This window comes from Neovison vison, chromosome 12, assembly GCF_020171115.1.
Source record: "Neovison vison isolate M4711 chromosome 12, ASM_NN_V1, whole genome shotgun sequence".
Taxonomy (NCBI): Eukaryota; Metazoa; Chordata; class Mammalia; order Carnivora; family Mustelidae; genus Neogale; species Neogale vison.
Genome location: NC_058102.1, coordinates 52,859,418 through 52,878,765, shown reverse-complemented (window position 1 = coordinate 52,878,765; position 19,348 = coordinate 52,859,418). Strand labels below are relative to the sequence as shown.

General features: G+C 41.0%; 1 protein-coding gene across 2 annotated transcripts in view; it reads right to left on the bottom strand.

The window, feature by feature from the left end:
• Positions 1–8,124: 8,124 nt before the first annotated feature.
• Positions 8,125–19,348, bottom strand: part of A2ML1 (alpha-2-macroglobulin like 1) — a 49,059-nt gene continuing 37,835 nt past the window's right edge. For both annotated transcript variants that reach the window (XM_044227375.1, XM_044227376.1), the window contains 10 exons: positions 19,232–19,306; positions 18,889–19,051; positions 17,033–17,247; positions 13,403–13,618; positions 13,114–13,238; positions 12,890–12,980; positions 12,526–12,594; positions 11,338–11,440; positions 10,864–10,905; positions 8,125–8,984 (listed from right to left, as the gene is read on the bottom strand). In XM_044227375.1, coding sequence (XP_044083310.1) covers positions 10,865–10,905; positions 11,338–11,440; positions 12,526–12,594; positions 12,890–12,980; positions 13,114–13,238; positions 13,403–13,618; positions 17,033–17,247; positions 18,889–19,051; positions 19,232–19,306 — 1,098 coding nt within the window. In that variant the 3' untranslated portion in view covers positions 8,125–8,984; position 10,864. The remainder of the gene's footprint in view (positions 8,985–10,863; positions 10,906–11,337; positions 11,441–12,525; positions 12,595–12,889; positions 12,981–13,113; positions 13,239–13,402; positions 13,619–17,032; positions 17,248–18,888; positions 19,052–19,231; positions 19,307–19,348) is intronic.

Below are 19,348 nucleotides of genomic sequence, written 5' to 3'. Positions count from 1 at the left end.
CTGTGTCTATAGTCCTAAACCATGATCCTTAACCAATCTTAATCAAACCCCTACACTGAAAGATGCCCCCATTCAAACCAGACCCCCAAATCACACAAATATCTTGACTTAGCCCTCCCCTCCCAAACACTACTAAAGTTTCTCCAAGGCAGGGTGCTTCCTTACCACCGTTTGAATAAACCCAGCTTTGCCTTATCATGGGTGTTAGTATTTTCAGGGAGCTAGCTAGCATTTGACAAAACTAACAGTCGTTACTTTTGAGGAGCAAACTGAGAGAAGAGACATGGAAGGTGGGGTTTTCTGTGCCCTTGAATTTTACAGCAGTATGTTTTATCTATTCCTAAATAAATGATAAAAACAAAAATGAAGTAAAATCCAAACACTTAAAAGCGGAAGATACCATTGTGTACTCCCCTCTCTGGCCAGAAGGTGTCACTTTCTTACCTAGGTCCAAGCTGCCTCTACCCTTTCTCAGTACAGGGCAGTAGACCTGAAAGGAACTCCTGGGAAGGAAGGGTTCAGGATCTCTCCTCACAATAATAGCTGATATTTATTGAATGTTTACTAAAAGCCAAATAATATTTTTAATGGCTTTAAGGTAAAATTAATATAACTAATCACACATATTTAAAGTCTACAACTTTTTATTTCTTTTTAAAGACCCTATTCATTGGTGGATGGGGGAACAGAGAGAGCACAAGCAGGGGGAGTGGCAGGCAGAGGGAGAAGCAGGGTCCCTGCTGAGAAGGAGCCCGCTGTGGGGCTCCTTGATCCCAGGAACCCCGAGATCATACATAACCTGAGCCAAAGGCAGACGCTTAACCGACTGAGCCACACAGACACCCTGCTGCCTGTATTTCTTTCTGCAGATATGCCATTTCACTTCAGTGCACATGAAAATTTTAACAATCGTGCTGCTTGTGATGACAGGGGTGTCACCTGGGGCGGTGACTGCTCCACCTGCCTGCAGGGATGAGGTCCTCTTCTGCAGCTGGTCAGTTGAGGATCTAGCAACAAAAGCACCATTTAGAGTCTTTTTCTTGGACCTGTTCTGATACCACTGTTTCAAATCAGATCGTCTAGGAAGCAGACTTTGAGATGTAACTTCGCATGCAGGAAATTTATTAAGGAATGATCTCAAGACCAATACCTGTTGTTGATGAAGGGAGAAGCTGGCTGCAATTAATTCCTTTAGTGAATCTCATGAGGAGCTCTGGAGCTGAGATGATTGTGCAGACTGTTCCCAAATTGAGGCAAGAAGGTAGAATATTTATCCCCCACACTGGCCCGTTGTTGATTATGGGCTGTCCCAGGGAAATTGATAATAGCTGAGGGCAATAATCCAGAAGGAACACTGCTGCAAGTTGTCAGCTGTTAATACTCCCAGTACCTGGAGCAAATAAACGCTTCTGAGCTGAAATGGAATAGATGTGGGTGGTGTGTCAGAGTCCGCTACACTGTTATATAGATTGCAATGTTTTGTACCTAAATAATCTAAAAGATTCTAAGGAAAAATCAAGACAATAAGTAGATTTAGGGGCCTCTGAGTGGCTCTGTCTGAATCCTCTGCCTTCAGCTCAGGTCATGATCCCAGGGTCCTTGGATTAAGCCAGGCATCAGGTTTCCCGCCCCGCTGGAAGCCTGCTACTCCCTCTCCCACTTCCCCTGTTTGTGTTCCCTCTCTCGCTGATTCCCTCTCTGTCAAATAAATAAGTAATCTTTAAAAAAAAAAAAAAAAAGCAGATTTTTTAAAAGATTTTATTTATTTATTTGACAGAGAGAGATTACAAGTAGGCAGAGAGGCAGACAGAGAGAGAAAGGAGGAAGCAGGCTCCCTGCTGAGCAGAGAGCCCGATGCGGGACTCGATCCCAGGACCCTGAGATCATGACCTGAGCCGAAGGCAGCAGCTTAACCCACTGAGCCACCCAGGCGCCCAAAAAAAGCAGATTTCTAAAGATCACTGGATTCAAGTCCAAATATAAAACAAACAGGAAATTAAATTTAAAGACTACTATCAGGGGTGCCTGGGTGGCTCAATGGGTTAAGCCTCTGCCTTCCACTCAGGTCATGGTCTCAGGTCCTGAGATGGAGCCTTCATTGGGCTCTCTGCTCAGCATGGAACCTGCTTCTCTCTCTCTCTCTCTCTCTCTCTCTCTCTCTCTCTGTTAAATAAATAAATAAATCTTAAAAAAAAACACTTATCATTTACAATAGTATCAAAAAAACCCCTATAAATACTTAGGAATAAATCTAACATAATTTGCACAACACCACTACATTGAAAACTATAAAACATTGATGAGAGAAATTAAGAATGACCCTTAAATCGATGGATAAAGCATATTTATAAATCAAAAGATAATACTATAAAGATGTCAGTAATCTGCAAATCTATAGCTTCAAAACAATCCTTCCAAGTTCCCAGCAGGTGTTTTGAGGAAATTAACAAACTGATTTAAATTCATATGGAAATTCAAAGGCCAGGGAATAGCTGAGGCCATCTTTTTTTTTTTTTTTTTTTTAAGATTTTATTTATTTGACAGAGATCACAAGTAGGCAGAGAGGCAGGTGGAGAGAAAGGGAAGCAGGCTCCCTGCTGAGCAGAGAGCCCAATGCAGGGCTCCATTCCAGGACCCTGGGATCATGACCTGAGCCAAAGGCAGAGGCTTTAACCCACTGAGCCACTGAGCTACCCAACCACCCCTGGCAAAGGCTATCTTGAAGAAGAATCACAAAACTAGAAACTATACTACCATTATAAAGCTATTGTGTGTGTGTGCATGTGTATGTGTATGTGTATGTGGGTGATATGACTGTGAGAATAAGCAAACTAAACAATGAAAAAAGAATCCCGAAGTAAACTCTCATATGTAAGGTTACCTTGTCTATAGTAAAATAACACACCACAATGTAGTAAGGAAAAGATGGTGTTTCAATAAATGATGTTGAGTCAACTGAGTATCCATAGAGGGAAACAATGTATTTTGTCCCCTACTTTACACCATTTGCGAAAATTATTTCCAAGTGGACTTTATATCAAATGTGAAAGTTAGGAGGCACTTATCATTTACATTTACTTGGTTGTTTCAGTGGTTTGAACATGTGACTCTTGATCTCAAGGCTGTCCCATGTTCAGTGCAGAGATTACTTTTAAAAAATAATAAAATCTTTTTTTTAAAGATTTTATTTATTTATTTGACAGAGGGATCACAAGTAGATGGAGAGAGAGGCAGGCAGAAAGAGAGAGAGGGAAGCAGGCTCCCTGCTGAGCAGAGAGCCTGATGCGGGACTCCATCCCAGGACCCTGAGATCATGACCTGAGTCGAAGGCAGTGGCTTAACCCACTGAGCCACCCAGGCGCCCCCAAAAATAATAAAATCTTCTAAAAAATGTGAAAGTTAAAACAAAAATGCTTTTAAGTGAAAACATAAGGAAAACATTTTTGTGACCCTAGCACACACAAAGATTTCTTTTTTTTCCAAATATTTCTTAAATAGAATATAAAAGCACTCACCTGAACTGAATTAAAATTAAGAACTTTTGTTCACCAAAGACTATTGAAAGAGTAAGAAGGCAACCCATTGACTGAAATTAGACATTTGCAATACGTATACCTAAAAAAGTCCTTATTTCAAATATATAAAGAATTTCAAATATAGAAAAATAAACAAAAGGCTTGAACAGACACTTTGTAAAAAAGGATATCCAACTACAAAGGCTGGAATCAGAAAGTCAAATTAACAATGATTATTAAGGAGGATGTGGAGAAGGCAGAATGCACATACGCTGCTGGTGGGAATATAAAAGTGTAGCCATTTTGGAAAAGACTCTATCAAATACTCAAATAATTCAACACAGAGTTACCATATGACACCGTAATTCTGTCCTGGGTATACATCCAAAAGAACTGAAAATATATATGTGCTCAATAACCTGTAAATGAGTGTTTATAGTAGTAGTATTCATCATAGCAAAAAGGTAGAAACAACCTAAATATCCATCAATGGACAAATGGATAAACAAAATATGGTAGAGCCACAGATAATATCTGACCATATTACCAGGTCATAGAAGTATTATCTGATTATAAAAAGGAATAAAGTATTGATTCATACTACAATATGGATAAACCCTGAAAACATTATGCTAAATCAAAGAAGCCAGTCACAGAAGTTTGCATTTGGGGCATCTGGATGGCTCAGTCAGTTAAGCGTCTGACTCTTGATTTTGGCTCAGGTCATGATCTCAGGGTCCTGAGATCAAGCTGCATTAGGCTTCACATTGAGCTTAGAGCCTGCTTAAGATTCTCTCTCTCCCTCACCCTTTGCCCCTCCCCACCTCTCTCTCTCTAAAAAAAGTTCACGTATTTAGGATTATATTCTATAATATGAAAATTTGCAGATATAGACAGTAGATTAGTGGTTGCTTATAGCTGGACAAGAAGGTTAAGGATGATAGCTAAAGTGTATGTGGTTTCTTTTGAGATGAAGGAAATATTCTAAAGTTGACGTGGTGATGGTTGTATATATCTGTAAATATACTAAAAACCATTGGACCAGATACTTCAAATGAGTGAATTATATGGTATGTGAATTATTTCTCACTAAAGATGTCTTTTAGGGGTTACCTGAGTGGCTCAGTCAGTTAAGTGTCCAACTCTTGATTTTTGGCTCAGGTCATAATCTCAGGGTAGTGAAATCAAGCCCTGCATTGGAGTCTGCACTTGGCATGGAGTCTGTCTGTCCCTCTCTCTCTCTTCTTCCCCCTTTAGCAGGTACATGCCCTCTCTCTCTAAAACAAACAAAATATTTTAAGAAAATAAACCTGTTTTTTAAAAAAGAGAACATCCAAATAGCCAAAAAACTTTTTTCAAAGTGCTCAACTTTATTAATTATCAGGAAAATACAAATTTTAAAACAATGCAACAACAGTATACATTACCATAATGGCTAGAACAAACAAGTTAGGAAATACTAAAGTGTTGGCAAAAATGTAAAATAACTGAAATTTTCATACATTGCTGTTGAGTGTAAATTTGTTCAAACACTTTGGAAAATAGTTTATCAAAATAAGACATATGTATACCTTATGACCCTATACACTCCTAGGTATACATCCAATATAAATGCATACGGTATGTTTACCAAAAGACCTGTATTAGAATATTCAGAGCAATGCTATTCAAAGTAATAGAACTTGAAACTACCTAATTTCCCAGCAATTGAAGAATAGATAAATTGAGGTACACTCATACATTGGAATACTATGTAGCAATGAGCATGAATGATCTGTAACTATTCAAAAGAATATCAAGAATATCTATAAACATACTGTTGAGGGAAATAAGCCAGGAGCAACCATACATATTCTTACAATTTTTTTTTTAACAGTAAACTCTATGCCCAACATGAGGTTCGAACTTATGACTCTGAGACCAAGAGTCACATGTTCCAGTAACCAAGCCAGCCAGGCATCCCACATTCTTGTTTTATATGTAAAGAGCACAGGCAAATATAATCTGTGCTCTTAGAAGTTAATGTTGTGGTTACCCTGGGGGTTGGTGACCAAAATTGGAGAGTGGGCTTCAAGGATGCTGGTAACATTCTAGATGCTAGATACATGGGTGGTTTTGATCTGTGAAAATTCATTGAAATACATATTTATAATATGTGTACTTTCTGTTTATTATACTTCAATAAAAAGTTTAGGGGCATTTGGGTGGCTCAGTCAATTGAGCGTTTGACTTAAGCTCAGGTCTTGATCTCAGGGTCATGGGATGGAGCCCTGAGTTAGGCCCGGCACTCAGCAAGGAGTCTGCTTATCTCCCTCTTCTCTGCCCCACCCCTGCTCTCTCTATCAAATAAGTAAATAAAATCTCTTTTATAAAGTTTTCTAATAAATAAACCATTTATTATTTTCATTACCTATCCAATATGTCCAAGAACAGGACAGATCCGTGATGTCATCAGACACCCAAACACCTTTTATCTTTCTGCTCTCTCAAGCTTCAGCATATGGCTTTCATCTGCATGATTGCAAAAGGATGTTGTTCCTCCAGGGTTCTTTTTTTTTCCCTAAGATTTTTATTTACTTATTTGATAGAGAGAAAGACAGCGAGAGAGGGAACACGAGCAGGGGGAGGGGGAAGGGGAGAATCAGGCTTCCCACTGAGCAAGGAGCCCGATGTGGGGCTCGATCCCAGGACCCTGGGATCATGACCTGAGCCGAAGGCAGACACTTAACAACTGAGCCACCCAGGCAACCCAGAATATGCAGTTTCTAACAGAAAATGTGAGCCCAGTTTGGTAAGTCCTCAGTAGGAAGTACATAGTGCTGTAGGAATGGAGAGGAGTTCTTGCGGAAGACTTGCTAGAGTAGAAAACACACCTTGAAGGCCATAGCTTACAGGACCAAGGAAAGTCCTCCAGGCAGGATAGAGGTGGAGATGGAGAGGCTTTGCAAGCAACATAAAAAGCATGTTTCAGAATTATCAGAGAACATATTAGAAACAGGAAACTAAATGTAGTTTGGTGTTCCTAGAGAAATAAGGGTAAGATGGGGAGACCAAAGGGATATCGGGAAGCAGATACAGGAAGAACTCCCTGCTTTCCTCCTTCCCCGTTTCTGCCTGAAAGCAGGGCATTAATTTCCTTTTGTGAGAGTGTCTCCACTCCCTTCTCCCATACCAGGAAGAGAACAACCTTTATCACAGGAGATAGAAAGTCAGCATTAATTTTTTTTAAGGTTTTATTTATTGATTTTTTTTTAAGATTTTATTTATTTATTTGACAGAGAGAAATCACAAGTAGATGGAGAGGCAGGCAGAGAGAGAGAGAGGGAACAGGCTCCCTGCTGAGCAGAGAGCCGGATGCGGGACTCGATCCCAGGACCCTGAGATCATGACCTGAGCCGAAGGCAGCAGCTTAACCCACTGAGCCACCCAGGCGCCCCATTATTTATTGATTTGATAAGAGAGTGAGTGAGTAAGATGGAGAGAGAGAAGGAGCAGAGGGAGAGGGAGTAGACTCCCCATTGAGCAGTGACCCTGATGTGGGACTCAATCCCAGGACCCCAGGATCATGACAGGAGCCTAAGGCTGACACTTAATCAAATGAGCCACCCAGGTGCCCAGTCAGCATTAATTTGTATCTGCACAAGTAAACCTTACTAAAATAACCTCAATCTTCTATTCCTTTCCCCCTCTATTTATTTACCTTCATGCAATGTCATTGCACCTAGAAGCCCAAATCCCTTTTCCTTTGTTTTGTAATTTCTTCCACAACAGCATCACCTTTTGTAAAAATAATAATATAAGCCCCCAGGCCTAACTGATTCCTGGGGTTTTCACTTTTTTCCTGTGAAGTGACCCGGTGCATACTAATAGATCTTTTCTCCTGCCAATCTGTCTTTTGCCAATTTAATTCACAGGACCCAGGCACTGGATATAAGGGGTTAGAAGCAAAGGTTTTCCTCTCTCATGTATTCTACAATCTGGAACCTGGCAGTCTTCCCAGACTCTTCCCTGACTCTCCTGTCTTATATCCAATTAATTACTGACAGTGGTGATTTTACCTGAACCCCATGCTTCTAGAAAACAGTCCAGTTAAGAAATACCCCATTTTTCTGTTTTCCAAAATCCCATTACCTTTTGTGTTCTGGCAAAACAGCTGACCCTAAAGAACTCTGTTCTCATATATTCCATGAAAAGACCGATCTCTATCCTTCCTGACGATCCCAATAAGATTCATGCATCTTTGTTTTCCTGCCTCTATAAAACCTCAGGTCCTTTAACTTTTCTAAGACATTCTTCATTAATAAACATGTTTTCTATTGCAATAGCCTGAATAAAATCATCTTAATTGTTTGGTGCTTTTTGTCTTTGACATTACTAAGTTCTCCCGATGCTTTCTCCTCTCGGAGTAACTTCTACCAATGCTCTCACTTCATGCCCACTGCAGCTCCTCAACCCATTTCCAGATTACCGCAGGACTTTCCTCGATGGTTTTGAGAACTTCAGCTTTACTCTTCTCCATTCTTCATTCTGTTTCTAGAATGACCTTTCTCTTTTTTTCAAGTTTCTTTATTTAAGTAAGCTCTACACCCAATGTGGGTCTCAAACCCACAACCCTGAGATCAAGAGTAGCACATCCCTCTGACTGAGCCAGCCAGGCACTCTGCTAGAACGATCTTTCTAAAAAGCAAGTCATGACCCAATTTCTCTCTACTTTCTCAATCTAACTTTTAGACACACACACACATACACAAACCCATGAGTGTGCTGAACTACTTGGATGAAATGCAGAAAGGCAGAGATAGGGAATCCTGGTCAGCTACTCTTCTTTTATCAATCATGTTTTGTCCTGCAGTGCTGGCTTGCTGAACACAGTCAGTCCCTTATTTAGGATTCTCTACTCTGACCCCACCTGAATCCGTAAATATGATTCTCTGACATGTCTGGGTCAAAAGGTCTAATGAAGAAGCCAGAATGTGAGTTTTGGTTAAAGGGAGATCATCATCTTCAAACAGAACCTTTGGTATCCACAGAAATATGCACAGGGCCAAGGACACAGATTTTCTTTCCAAAGAAAAAAATGTTTTTAATCTATTCCCAAAGCCCTAAGTTACATCTTCTCTTAGATTTAACCCTCAGGAAGATGTTTTTATCTTCCCTGGATCACCTCTGTATCCCCCCTGGAGAGTTCCCCTACATGGCTAAACCACATCTCCTCTCCCAGTGGGCTTTTCCATGTAATTCCTCCTTTGTGTGATTATTCCTCCCCATCTCCCGCAGCCTATCATTCTGGCGTCTATGCGTCTACGTAGTAGAAAGTAGCTGAGGTTCAAGCCTGCTCATCTGTTACTCACTCTTTAGTCAGTCACAGAAAGCACATTATTTGATTGAATGCGTTTTGCTTTAAGAGGCAGAAGAATGCTGTCCAGTAATGTCACAGAGGATTAAATCAGTCTCTTTCCAACTTCTAACCTGGGAGATGGAAAAAAAAAAAAAATCATGATACTCAGAAAATCTTCACAAGTATAGAGGAGCTTTTCCTTATCCATTTATTTTTTAATTTTTAAAAATAGGCTTCCCACTGAGCAGGGAGCCCAATGTGTAGCTCGATCCCAGGACCCTGGATCCTGATCCAAACCAAAGGCAAATGCTTAACGACTGAGACACTCAGGCGCCCCTAATTATTTTTTAAAAGTTATTTCTATGCCAATCGTGGGGCTTGAACTCACAGCGCTGACATCAAGAGTCCAATGTTCTACTGACTGAGCCAGCCAGGCTTGTCCTTGTTTTTTTCCTATCTAGAAAAAAATCTCACAAAAGCATGATGAAATTATTAATAGTGTTATCTCATGGGAGTAGAATCAGGTAATTTTTACTTTTCCCTTAGTATTTTTATATAACAAAGATGTAGAATGTAAAAATAATTTTTAAAATTCATCAATTTTAATCAGAAAAAATAGTGTTTTTAAAAATCACATAGATGGCTGCTTGGGTGGCTCAGTTGGTTAAGCATCTGACTCTTGATTTTGGGTCAGGTCATGATCTCAAGGTCTTGAGATCAAGCCGTGTCATCTGGCTCCATGCTTACTGGGGAGTCTGCTTCTCTCTTTCTCCCTCTGCCCCTCCCCCTACTCATGCTTTCTCTGTCTCTCTCTCTCTAAAATAAATAAATCTTTTTTAAGAATAAAAAAATAAAAATCATCTGGGGCGCCTGGGTGGCTCAGTGGGTTCAGCCTCTGCCTTCGGCTCGGGTCATGATCTCAGGATCCTGGGATCGAGCCCCACATCAGGCTCTCTGCTCAGCAGGGAGCCTGCTTCCCCCTCTCTCTCTGCCTGCCTCTCTGACTACTTGTGATCTCTGCCTGTCAAATAAATAAATAAAACCTTTAAAAAAATAAAAAATAAAAATAAAAATCATCACATAGACATCCTCACACAAATTCCACTGTTAACTTTTTCTGGTGTGAACTATAGAGATTATTCTTCTTCCTTTCAGAGTCTGGGACAAAAAGTGAGGGTGCCAGCCTGGTTCAGTCAGTAGAGCACGTGACTCTTGAGTCTTGTGAGTTTGAGCCCTATGTTGGGTACAGAGTTTACTTTAAAAAAAAAAGAAGTTCAAGACCGAAAAGGAAAGCCTACTTTAGTTCTTTCTTTTTTTTTTTTTTAAGATTTTATTTATTTATTTGAAAGACAGAGATCACAAATAGGCAGAGGCAGGCAGAGAGAGAGGTGGAAGCAGGTTCCCCTACCAAGCAGAGAGCCTGATTTGGGGCTCGATCCCAGGACCCTAGGATCATGACCTGAGCCAAAGGCAGAGACTTTAACCCGCTGAGCCACCCAGGCGCCCCGGAAAGCCTACTTTCTATCAAAAATTAACTACCAGGGTACCTGCATGGCTCAGGTGTTTTGTTTTGTTTCTTTTCTTAGCCTAGTTTAGAGATTTTATTTATTTATTTGACGGACAGATCACAAGAGGCAGAGAGGCAGACAGAGAGAGAGAGAGGGGGAAGCAGACCCCTGCTGAGTAGAGAGCCTGATGCACGGCTCCATCCGGACCTGAGCCGAAGGCAGAGGCTTTATCCCACTGAGCCAGCCACGCGCTCCTGCATGGCTCAGTTTTAAGTTAAGTGTCTGCCTTCAGCTCAGGTCATAATCCCAGGGTCCTGGGATCAAGCCCCACATCAAGCTCCCTGCCCTCTGCTTGTGTTCTCTCTCACTGTCCCTCTGTCAAATAAATAAATAAAATCTTTCAAAAAAAAAATTTAGCTTCCAAAAGACAGTAACAGTAACTCAGAAGAAGTTCCCCTTAACTTCTGAATAGTATCACCCTACCCTAAAATCTCACCCTTACCTCATTCACAGGGGTCAGAATACTGAACTGTTGCCCGTTCATCTGTGAAATGAAATGACATGTATCATTATGTTACAGGCCTCATGCATTCAAAGAGAAAATACTTCATGAAAACTACTGCTTTATCCCTTTTCAGAGGATCCCTATAGGTTATGAGCATATTAACAATTACAGGAAAGTCCCAAATACTAATACTGTGGTAAATTATTAATCATAGCAAAATATTCAAAATAGTTAGTCCTTATAGAACAATGGTTTGTATAGTTTCTTTTGGTCTATGGACCATTTCTGATAAAATATCCCAGTGCAGAAGATTTAAAAATAATATATAATTAAATTATAATGTTTTAGAAGATTGAATAATGTAATTATGTGCCACTTGGATTGGGAAGCTGTATTTATAAAATAAAGAGCCATGTCATGAAGAATGAGGCAGAAACATGTTGGGAGACACAAGTAGATCTCAGCCCTCACCTGGGAGGTAGTAGTCATAAACTGTGATGGTTGCTGGTTTCAGGTTAGTGACTAACACACTTTGGCTGATGGTGAAGGTATAGGTCTGAGTCTTCTTACTCAGCTGTGGAGAAGAAAGACAAAACATCATATTAAAACTAAAGTGAAAATAACACTCTCTATGTGGAGGTTAAAAGACTCTTGTCTTGGGTTGCCTGGGTGGCTTAGTCAGATAAGCGTCTGCTTTCAGTTCAGGTCATGATCCCCAGTCTGGGCTCCCGGCTTCTCCCTTACCCCTCCCCCCAAGCTTGTGCACATATGCTCTCTGTCTGACAAATAAATAAATAAATTCTTTAAAATAAATAAATAAATAAACCTCCCTTAAGAAAAGGAAAAAAAAAAAAAGACTCTCGTCTTCACACAAATTTTCCGAAACCTTTCTACCTGTCCCTTCTGCCCCATGCTAGTCTTAAAGATACTGGCTTCTGCTGACTTCCTGACTCTTTCTTCTTAGGAGCTTACAGCTCCCTCGCTCTTCAGTAAATTGGTCCCTTCTATTCTTGGTCTACTCTAACCTGTGGCTCCTCCACTAAATTAACTGAAGTGGCCAAAGAAACAAACTTTCATTTTATTTCAACAGTTCTATACTCCCTATTGGCTTTATCTCTTCATTGCAGTCTGATCAAATAACGTCTCCTCAGAGAAGCCTTCCCCGACCACTTTCTTTTAAAAAGTCACATTCTGGGGTGCCTGGATGGCTCAGTTGGTTAAGCAACTGCCTTCAGCTCAGGTCATGATCCTGGAGTCCTGGAATCAAGTCCCTCATCGGGCTCCCAGCTCCACGGGGAGTCTGCTTCTTCCTCTGACCTTCTCCTCTCGCATGCTCTTTTTCATTGTCTCTCTCTTTCTCTCTCTCTATTCATTTAAATAAATAAAATTTTTTAAAAATAAAATAGTCACATTCTGGCCACACATTTTTAAATGACATAGATAGTTCATATTCCATATCTGTTAGGCAGTACCTCCCTGGAGGTGAACAGGAGTATTTTATAGAATACCAGCATGGAGGCAGAATTCATTTTCTGGCTGTGGACTCATTCTTTCCTTTCCCTCCTCCCTGTGCATGTGACACTAGTACACAGCGATTAGAAGGGAAGTTGCAAAGCTGTATAAGCAAGCAAGCTCTTAGGTTCATTTCCGAATACCCACCTCTTCCAAATAAACATTCAGTACGTCAGTTCCAGATTCAACCTTCTTCACCAGAGACTGTTGGAGAAGCTGAATAAAAAGGGGAAAATAAAACAGACGAAGATCCAGAGTTTTCCTATGACCTAGGGTAATATCCCAAAGCTCTTTCATGATCAAGGGAATAATAAATACTGTGGGAAGGTAAGAAAAAGGAACAAGACTATTCCAGTTTCCATTTTATATTTCTGATGCACTTTTGTAGTCCACTAAGACAATGCAGTCGTGAGCTGTAAGTATGTACCGTGACACCCACTTCACCAGCTTTTTAGGGATAATGTTGGGTCCTCTTGGGGCTAGTTAAATGTAGAAAACAGAACAGACTTACCAACTGATTGGTGCCCTCCATGGGACTGAACCCGGAAAGCATCTTCACTTCTACAATGACCATATTGGAAGAGCTGCGACTGCCCACATAACTGAAGGCAGAAAGGAGCACATCAGTGTGAAACCGTTATGTTTCCTCTTAGCATACTCTATATCCTCAACACACACACACACACTCAGCTGCTGTGATCCAGGTGCCCCCACCACCAGCTCAGCTCTTCTCACCTGGTATGCACAGTAAGTGTCAAGGATCGAGAAGTAGCTCGCTCACATCTAGCTTTTCCCATTTCCACACTAAGACTAAAGGTGTCCGCAAATTTAGGAGGGGGAATATGGTATTTCAGCACCGTCTAATAGGGGGAAATAGAGAACCAAATCAGAGTTGGGAAGAACTTTACGCACAGTCCAAACTATTCCCTTTACAAGTAAGATAGAGAAAAGGTTCTACTGGAGGCAAAGTCGTCCTCAGATTCTCCCTCCCAACGCAGGCGTGTTCTCCTGGACCTCTGCTTACCTGCACATAGACACAGCCCTGGCCTGAGGCCTCCAAAGTGTACACCCCAGGGACATTGGGCAGACTCTTCTGTTGAAGTACCAACCGGTTGGCAGCCTGAATGTTGAAATCATGCTGGAAATCCTCAGTGGATGTTACAGCCAGGCTGACCTCCTCAGATGACACATAGACAGTAGTGGCGTATTTGGCAAGAGCTTGGAGAGCAACTACAGTGTCCTTAAGAAAACAACCAAGTATACGCTTATGAACTGAGCCACTGGTATTAACCTCAAACAACCCTATACCCTGCACATCTGGTTGCTGTTCCCCAGCGTGGATAAAACCTGCTCTAAGTAACTAAGAACCACAGTCACCAATGCTGCAGAAGCTGACATAGAGATCATATCTTGCCTGTAGAGAAAATTGCCATCAAGCTAGTATTAAACGTCTATAGGTCACTAGGCTAATCTCATATTCATATTCAACCAAGCCTAGCTTCAGAATGAGCTAGGGTTAGAAGCCAGTGGATAACTGTTCAGTGTATATTTTGCAGTTTCCTTATTTGGAGAGGAAACAGCAATGACATGATAGCCCTAAAAACTGCACATTCTTTGAAGTTATTTAGCTGTGCAATGATCTTCTGTGGCACAGCTGGGATCCTTTCTTGCAAGCCCCGTGCCATGTGACAATCTTTTCTTCATCTGGGTATAAGACAGATAAACTGCCACTAAGAGTGCATGACACTGTGTACTTGGGACTTCTCCATTCTGAAAACATGATTTATATACATTACAACTAAAGGAAAGACAAAAAAGAAAGAGATGTTCAGAAAATTGTTGTATTTTACTGATACAAGTATATCTACATGCTTGTGTAGTACCCACAGAATCAAGGAACCTCACTTCTTCCTCTCCCAAATTAAAGAGACATCATACTGTCATATAAAAATGGGAAGATAGGTCGCTGGGGACCTTCCCTAGGGAAGCTGGGAATCAGTAAAAGCTGTGCAGTTAACCATAGACAAACAACTTTTTGTCTACTCTCTGTGAACAGGGTCCAAGGAGGTCCTTATTGCTCGAATATATGGAAACAATTCAAGAAATGAGACCTCATCATTAGCTGAAAAACCCATGTGGGTGATATGTGACTTCTTGTAATAGCTAAGGACTTTATTGAAAAACAATTTTGACATATGTGTCACTGAGTGTTCTAAACATCTTACCCACTGCTTTCTAAAATTGTATATCATAATTATTTAGGGCTCAGCAAGAAGAAGAAAGTCCTTCCTGATCTTTGGCTAAAAATTTCCTTGAAGTAAGGAAGTAGGGTACCATATAATTTCTTACTTATTTTTAATTTAATTTTATTTTTAAGATTTTATTTATTTATTTGAGACAGAGAGAGAGTGTACAAGCAGGGGGAACAGCAGACAGAGGGAGAGGGAGAAACCGGTTCCCTACGGAGCTGGGAGCCCTACGGGGGGCTCAATCCCAAAACCCTGGGACCATGACCCAAGCTGAAAGCAGATGCTCAACCAACTGAGCCACCCAGGTGCCCCCGACAGAATTTTTTAAAAATTCCAATAAAGTCTTTGTCATATTCAAGCTCAGTGCTCTTAACATCTTTACCAAACATTGTATCAATTAAAATCTATTCTGTTTCCAGGTCTAATCTACATGTTATATCCTCAGTGAAACTCCCTAGTTTCAATAAGTCAGAATATAATGTTTACAAAAATAAGAAATATGGTTTTTTTGATTATTTTGTTTTCTCAGTGAATTAGACTTTGATACCAAATTTATTTGCAGAGCAAATAAATTAACGACTACACTCTTTATGATCATTTAAGATAATTTTTATGACACTATTCAAATTTATCATGAAGTTCTACCCTTCTTCCCTTACTGCCACCCTACTAATTCAATTTCTCCTTACCCTTAACCTGGGCAAATGAAGTAGTGTCCTTATCGCTTCAAATCCAGTGTCTACCTCCACTAAATCACCCCCTACACCAATAACAGGTCATTCTCTCTGAAACAAGGTAAAAAAAGTTAATAGCTCCTCAGAATTGAGTAACATCTTGAGTCTGATATGAAAGGGCCCCCTTGGTATAAAACTGCTTTAACATTCTAAACTGAAGTCCCATTATGCTTTAGCTAACCCAGTTTCCCCAAGTCATTCTGGACTTTTGCAAACTGTTGTCTTGCACAAGCCATTTCCCCTTCCTTTCAATAGTTCTGTCTCAAAATCATACATACCCTTTTATTTTATCTATCTATTTTTTTAATCTATTTTTTTAAAAGATTATTTATTTATTTATTTGAAAGACAGAGATCACAAGTAAGCAGAAAGGCAGACAGAGGAGGAAGCAGGCTTCCCGCTGAGCAGAGAGCACGATGCGGGGCTTGATCCCAGGACCCTGGGATCATGACCCAAGCCGAAGGCAGAGGCTTTAACCCACTGAGCCACCCAGGCGCCCCTTTAATCTATTTTTTAAGTAGGTTCTACACCCAATGTGGGGCTTGAACTCACAACCCCAAGGACAAGAGTCACATGATCTACTGACTGAGCCAGCCAGGCATCGCTACATAGCTTTCTAGATCTATCTCAAATGCCATGCCCCTGAAGACCTCTCTTATCCTTCAAGTTTATGGACGCTCTCTTTCCCTTTTGAAATGTGTTGTTTTGTACCTTTTGTACCTTATGTTATATAACCAAATCCTGCTCTGTAATTATAGAACTTTTCCTAACTTTACTTCTAGTTTATAAACTTTTAATTTTTTTAAAGATTTTATTTCTTTATTGGACACAGAGAGAGAGAGAGAGAGAGAGAAAGCACAAGCAGGGGGAGCAGGAGAGGGCAAAGTAGGCTGCCTGTTGAGCAGGGAGCCCAATGTGGGGCTTGATCTCTGGGCCCCAGAAGCATCACCGGAGCCAAAGGCAGACATTCAATTGCTGAACCACCCAGACACCCCCTAGTTCGTAAAGTTCTTTAAGAGTAAAGATTATATATCTTTTTTTTTTTTAAAGATTTTATTTATTTATTTGACAGAGAGAGATTACAAGTAGGCAGAGAGGCAGGCAGACAGAGAGAGGAGGAAGCAGGCTCCCTGCTGAGCAAAGAGCCCGATGTGGGACTTGATCCCAGGACCCCGAGATCATGACCTGAGCCGAAGGCAGCGGCTTAACCCACTGAGCCACCCAGGCGCCCAAAGATTATATATCTTATTGGCTTCCCAATACATTCAATAGTAGAAGGAAGTAGAAGGAAGGAACCCATAAAACCTTGCTTTTATGCTTCTAATCCCATAATTGGCTTTTAATCTGTTAATTTATAATTTAGCTATAATTATATATGTCTTATTCACATGTGGTAAAACATTGATCTCATGACGTTTCATACTCTAAAAAGAGGAAGAGCATTAAATGCATATAGTATACTATGTATGTGTTCACATGACCCAATGTTATGAATCCTGTATCTTTTTCACATGCTTTTCTCCCTCCCTATCAATTATAAGTCCCTTGACCTAGAAGTCAAGGGCAACAGCTTTGGTTTTTTGTTGTTGTTCTTATTGTTGTTGTTTTTCTTATCTCTACACAGGACCTAATAGTACCTGAAAAGTGGCAGTTGGAGAGGAGGCTATTTACCTGAGTAGAAGAGAAGCCTCCATATGCATTACGTTGCTTGGCCAACCAAGCCACTATGGCAGTGGCCTTGGTGATCTCCTTTTGAGTCAAGCTGGCTTTGCTAATCTGGGCCAGTAGGACATATGCTGTCAGTTCCACATCTACAGCCTCAGGCTGAGACCAAGGTCTGGCATCCACGGACAGAGCAGGCTTTGGGCTCCAATGAATGGACTCTCCTATGGGAAAGCAGCACAATTAGGAAGGTCTTAGAAGGAAATGATTTCTCATATTCAATTTGTAAATGCTGTATCTTAGAGCAGAGCAAGTACCAACCAAAAATGAAACATGAGTTAGAAAAACATATTTCTCAGTATCTTCTGATATATTAGCCATAATGTTTACATAGGGATGTGTGTACCTAAGTGTGTATGTACAGCCATACATCCTTCCCCAAGATGAAACTAACACTATCAATAAATGCTTCCACCAATTACATGAAAACCACTCTTACTAATTTATAAATTCTCATGCTAGTGGAGATAGGCAAGTAGAAACATATAAGAATCTTATGTGTCTGGGGCAATTTTTGGCTTATAGAATTTTAAGTTTAATTTTTTAGGCTTTCTTAAAGATTTTTATTTATTTATTTGAGAGACAGAAATCACAAGTAGGCAGAGAGGCAGGCAGAGAGAGAGAGGAGAAAGCAGGCTCCCCGCTGAGCAGAGAGGCCGACTGGGGGCTCGATCTCAGGACCCTGGGATCATGACCTGAGCCGAAGGCAGAGGCTTTAACCCACTGAGCCACCCAGGTGCCCCTAGGCTTTCTTTAATCTAATCAAAAGTTTAACTTTTTTTTTTTAAAGATTTATTTATTTATTTTAGAAAGAGAGAGAGAGTATGTGCCCTCATTGGGGATGGGGCAGAGTGAGGAAAGAGAGAATCCCAAGTAGAGTTCCCGTTAAGCACAGAGCCTGACACAGGCTCCATCTCCCAACCCTGAGATCATGACTTGAGCTGAAACCAAGAGTAGGACCACTGGGTTGCCTGGGTGGCTCAGTCAGTTAAGCATCTGCCTTTGGCTCCGGTCATCATCCCAGGGTCCTGGGATCAAGCCCCACATAGGGCTCCTTGCTCAGCAGGTGGCCTTCTTTTCCCTCTGCCTCTGCCTGCCACTCTGACTGCTTGTGCTCTCTCTCTCTGACAGATAAATAAATAAAATTAAAAAAAAAAAAAGAGTAGGACCCTTAACTTAATGGGTGTGGAGCTTGCTTAACATTCTCTCTCTCTCTCTCACCTTCTCCCCCTCCCCATGCCTCTCTAAAAAAAAAGTCTCAAGTTTAACTCTTACCCAGTCAACCTCAGTGATTTCATACCAAGGAACTGTTAAAGACCTACAAAGGGGTGATTTTACAATGCCCAGGTCTTCTGACTAGCTTCCACTCTTTCCTCGTCGTGCTAAAAGTATAACAATACCTTTTGGGGCACCTGGGTGGCTCAGTGACTTAAGCCTCTCCCTCCGGCTCAGGTCATGATCTCAGGGTTCTGGGATTGAGCCCCGCATCGGGCTCTCTGCTCAGCAGGGAGCCTGCTTCCCCCTCTCTCTCTGCCTGCTGCTCTGCCTACTTGTGATCTCTCTGTCAAATAAATAAATAAATAAATCTTTAAAAAAACAAAACAAAGCAAAGCAATACCTTTTAAGGACTTCCATGGGCTTTCTCACAAAATGCTCAACAATGATTTAATGACCTTACAACTCTTCCTAAAAGGAATCCTATATATGATAGAATATATGTGGGACTATGGGGACTGAGAAAAACTACAGGTAACTCAGAACATATTTTCATAATTTCAAAAAAACTCCTAACCCAGTCAACGTACCTGATATGATAGCCTGCTGGTCTAACTTTTCAAGGAGAATGTTTCTGAGGTCCATCTCCCCAGCCAGAGAGAATGTATAAGCTAGGAGGGCCTGTGCGTAGAGGCTGGTAGTGGAAGAAACTGAACCTTTGAGGCACTGTAGACCCTGACTTACCATCGGGTCCTGGAAGGTAAGATAAAGAACCGAACTGATAAGGCATTCCTTGGAAAATGGAAAGCAATGAGTCATAAAAAAGTCATATCCTTTTTGAGTTTACAAGGGGGAATAGGGATTAAAAGTCGGTGAATTCCTCTAGAACTGGGCACAATAAGGATATAAAGAGGAGGAGCTAGAGACACTCACATGTGTGGTCATTCCCATCTCCAGCAATGCCGCTGTGATGTACGCGGTCAAGGAAATCTCATCATCAACGCCGCCCTAGAGGGTGACAGGGAGACGGGTCAAGGCAGCCGCCAGCAC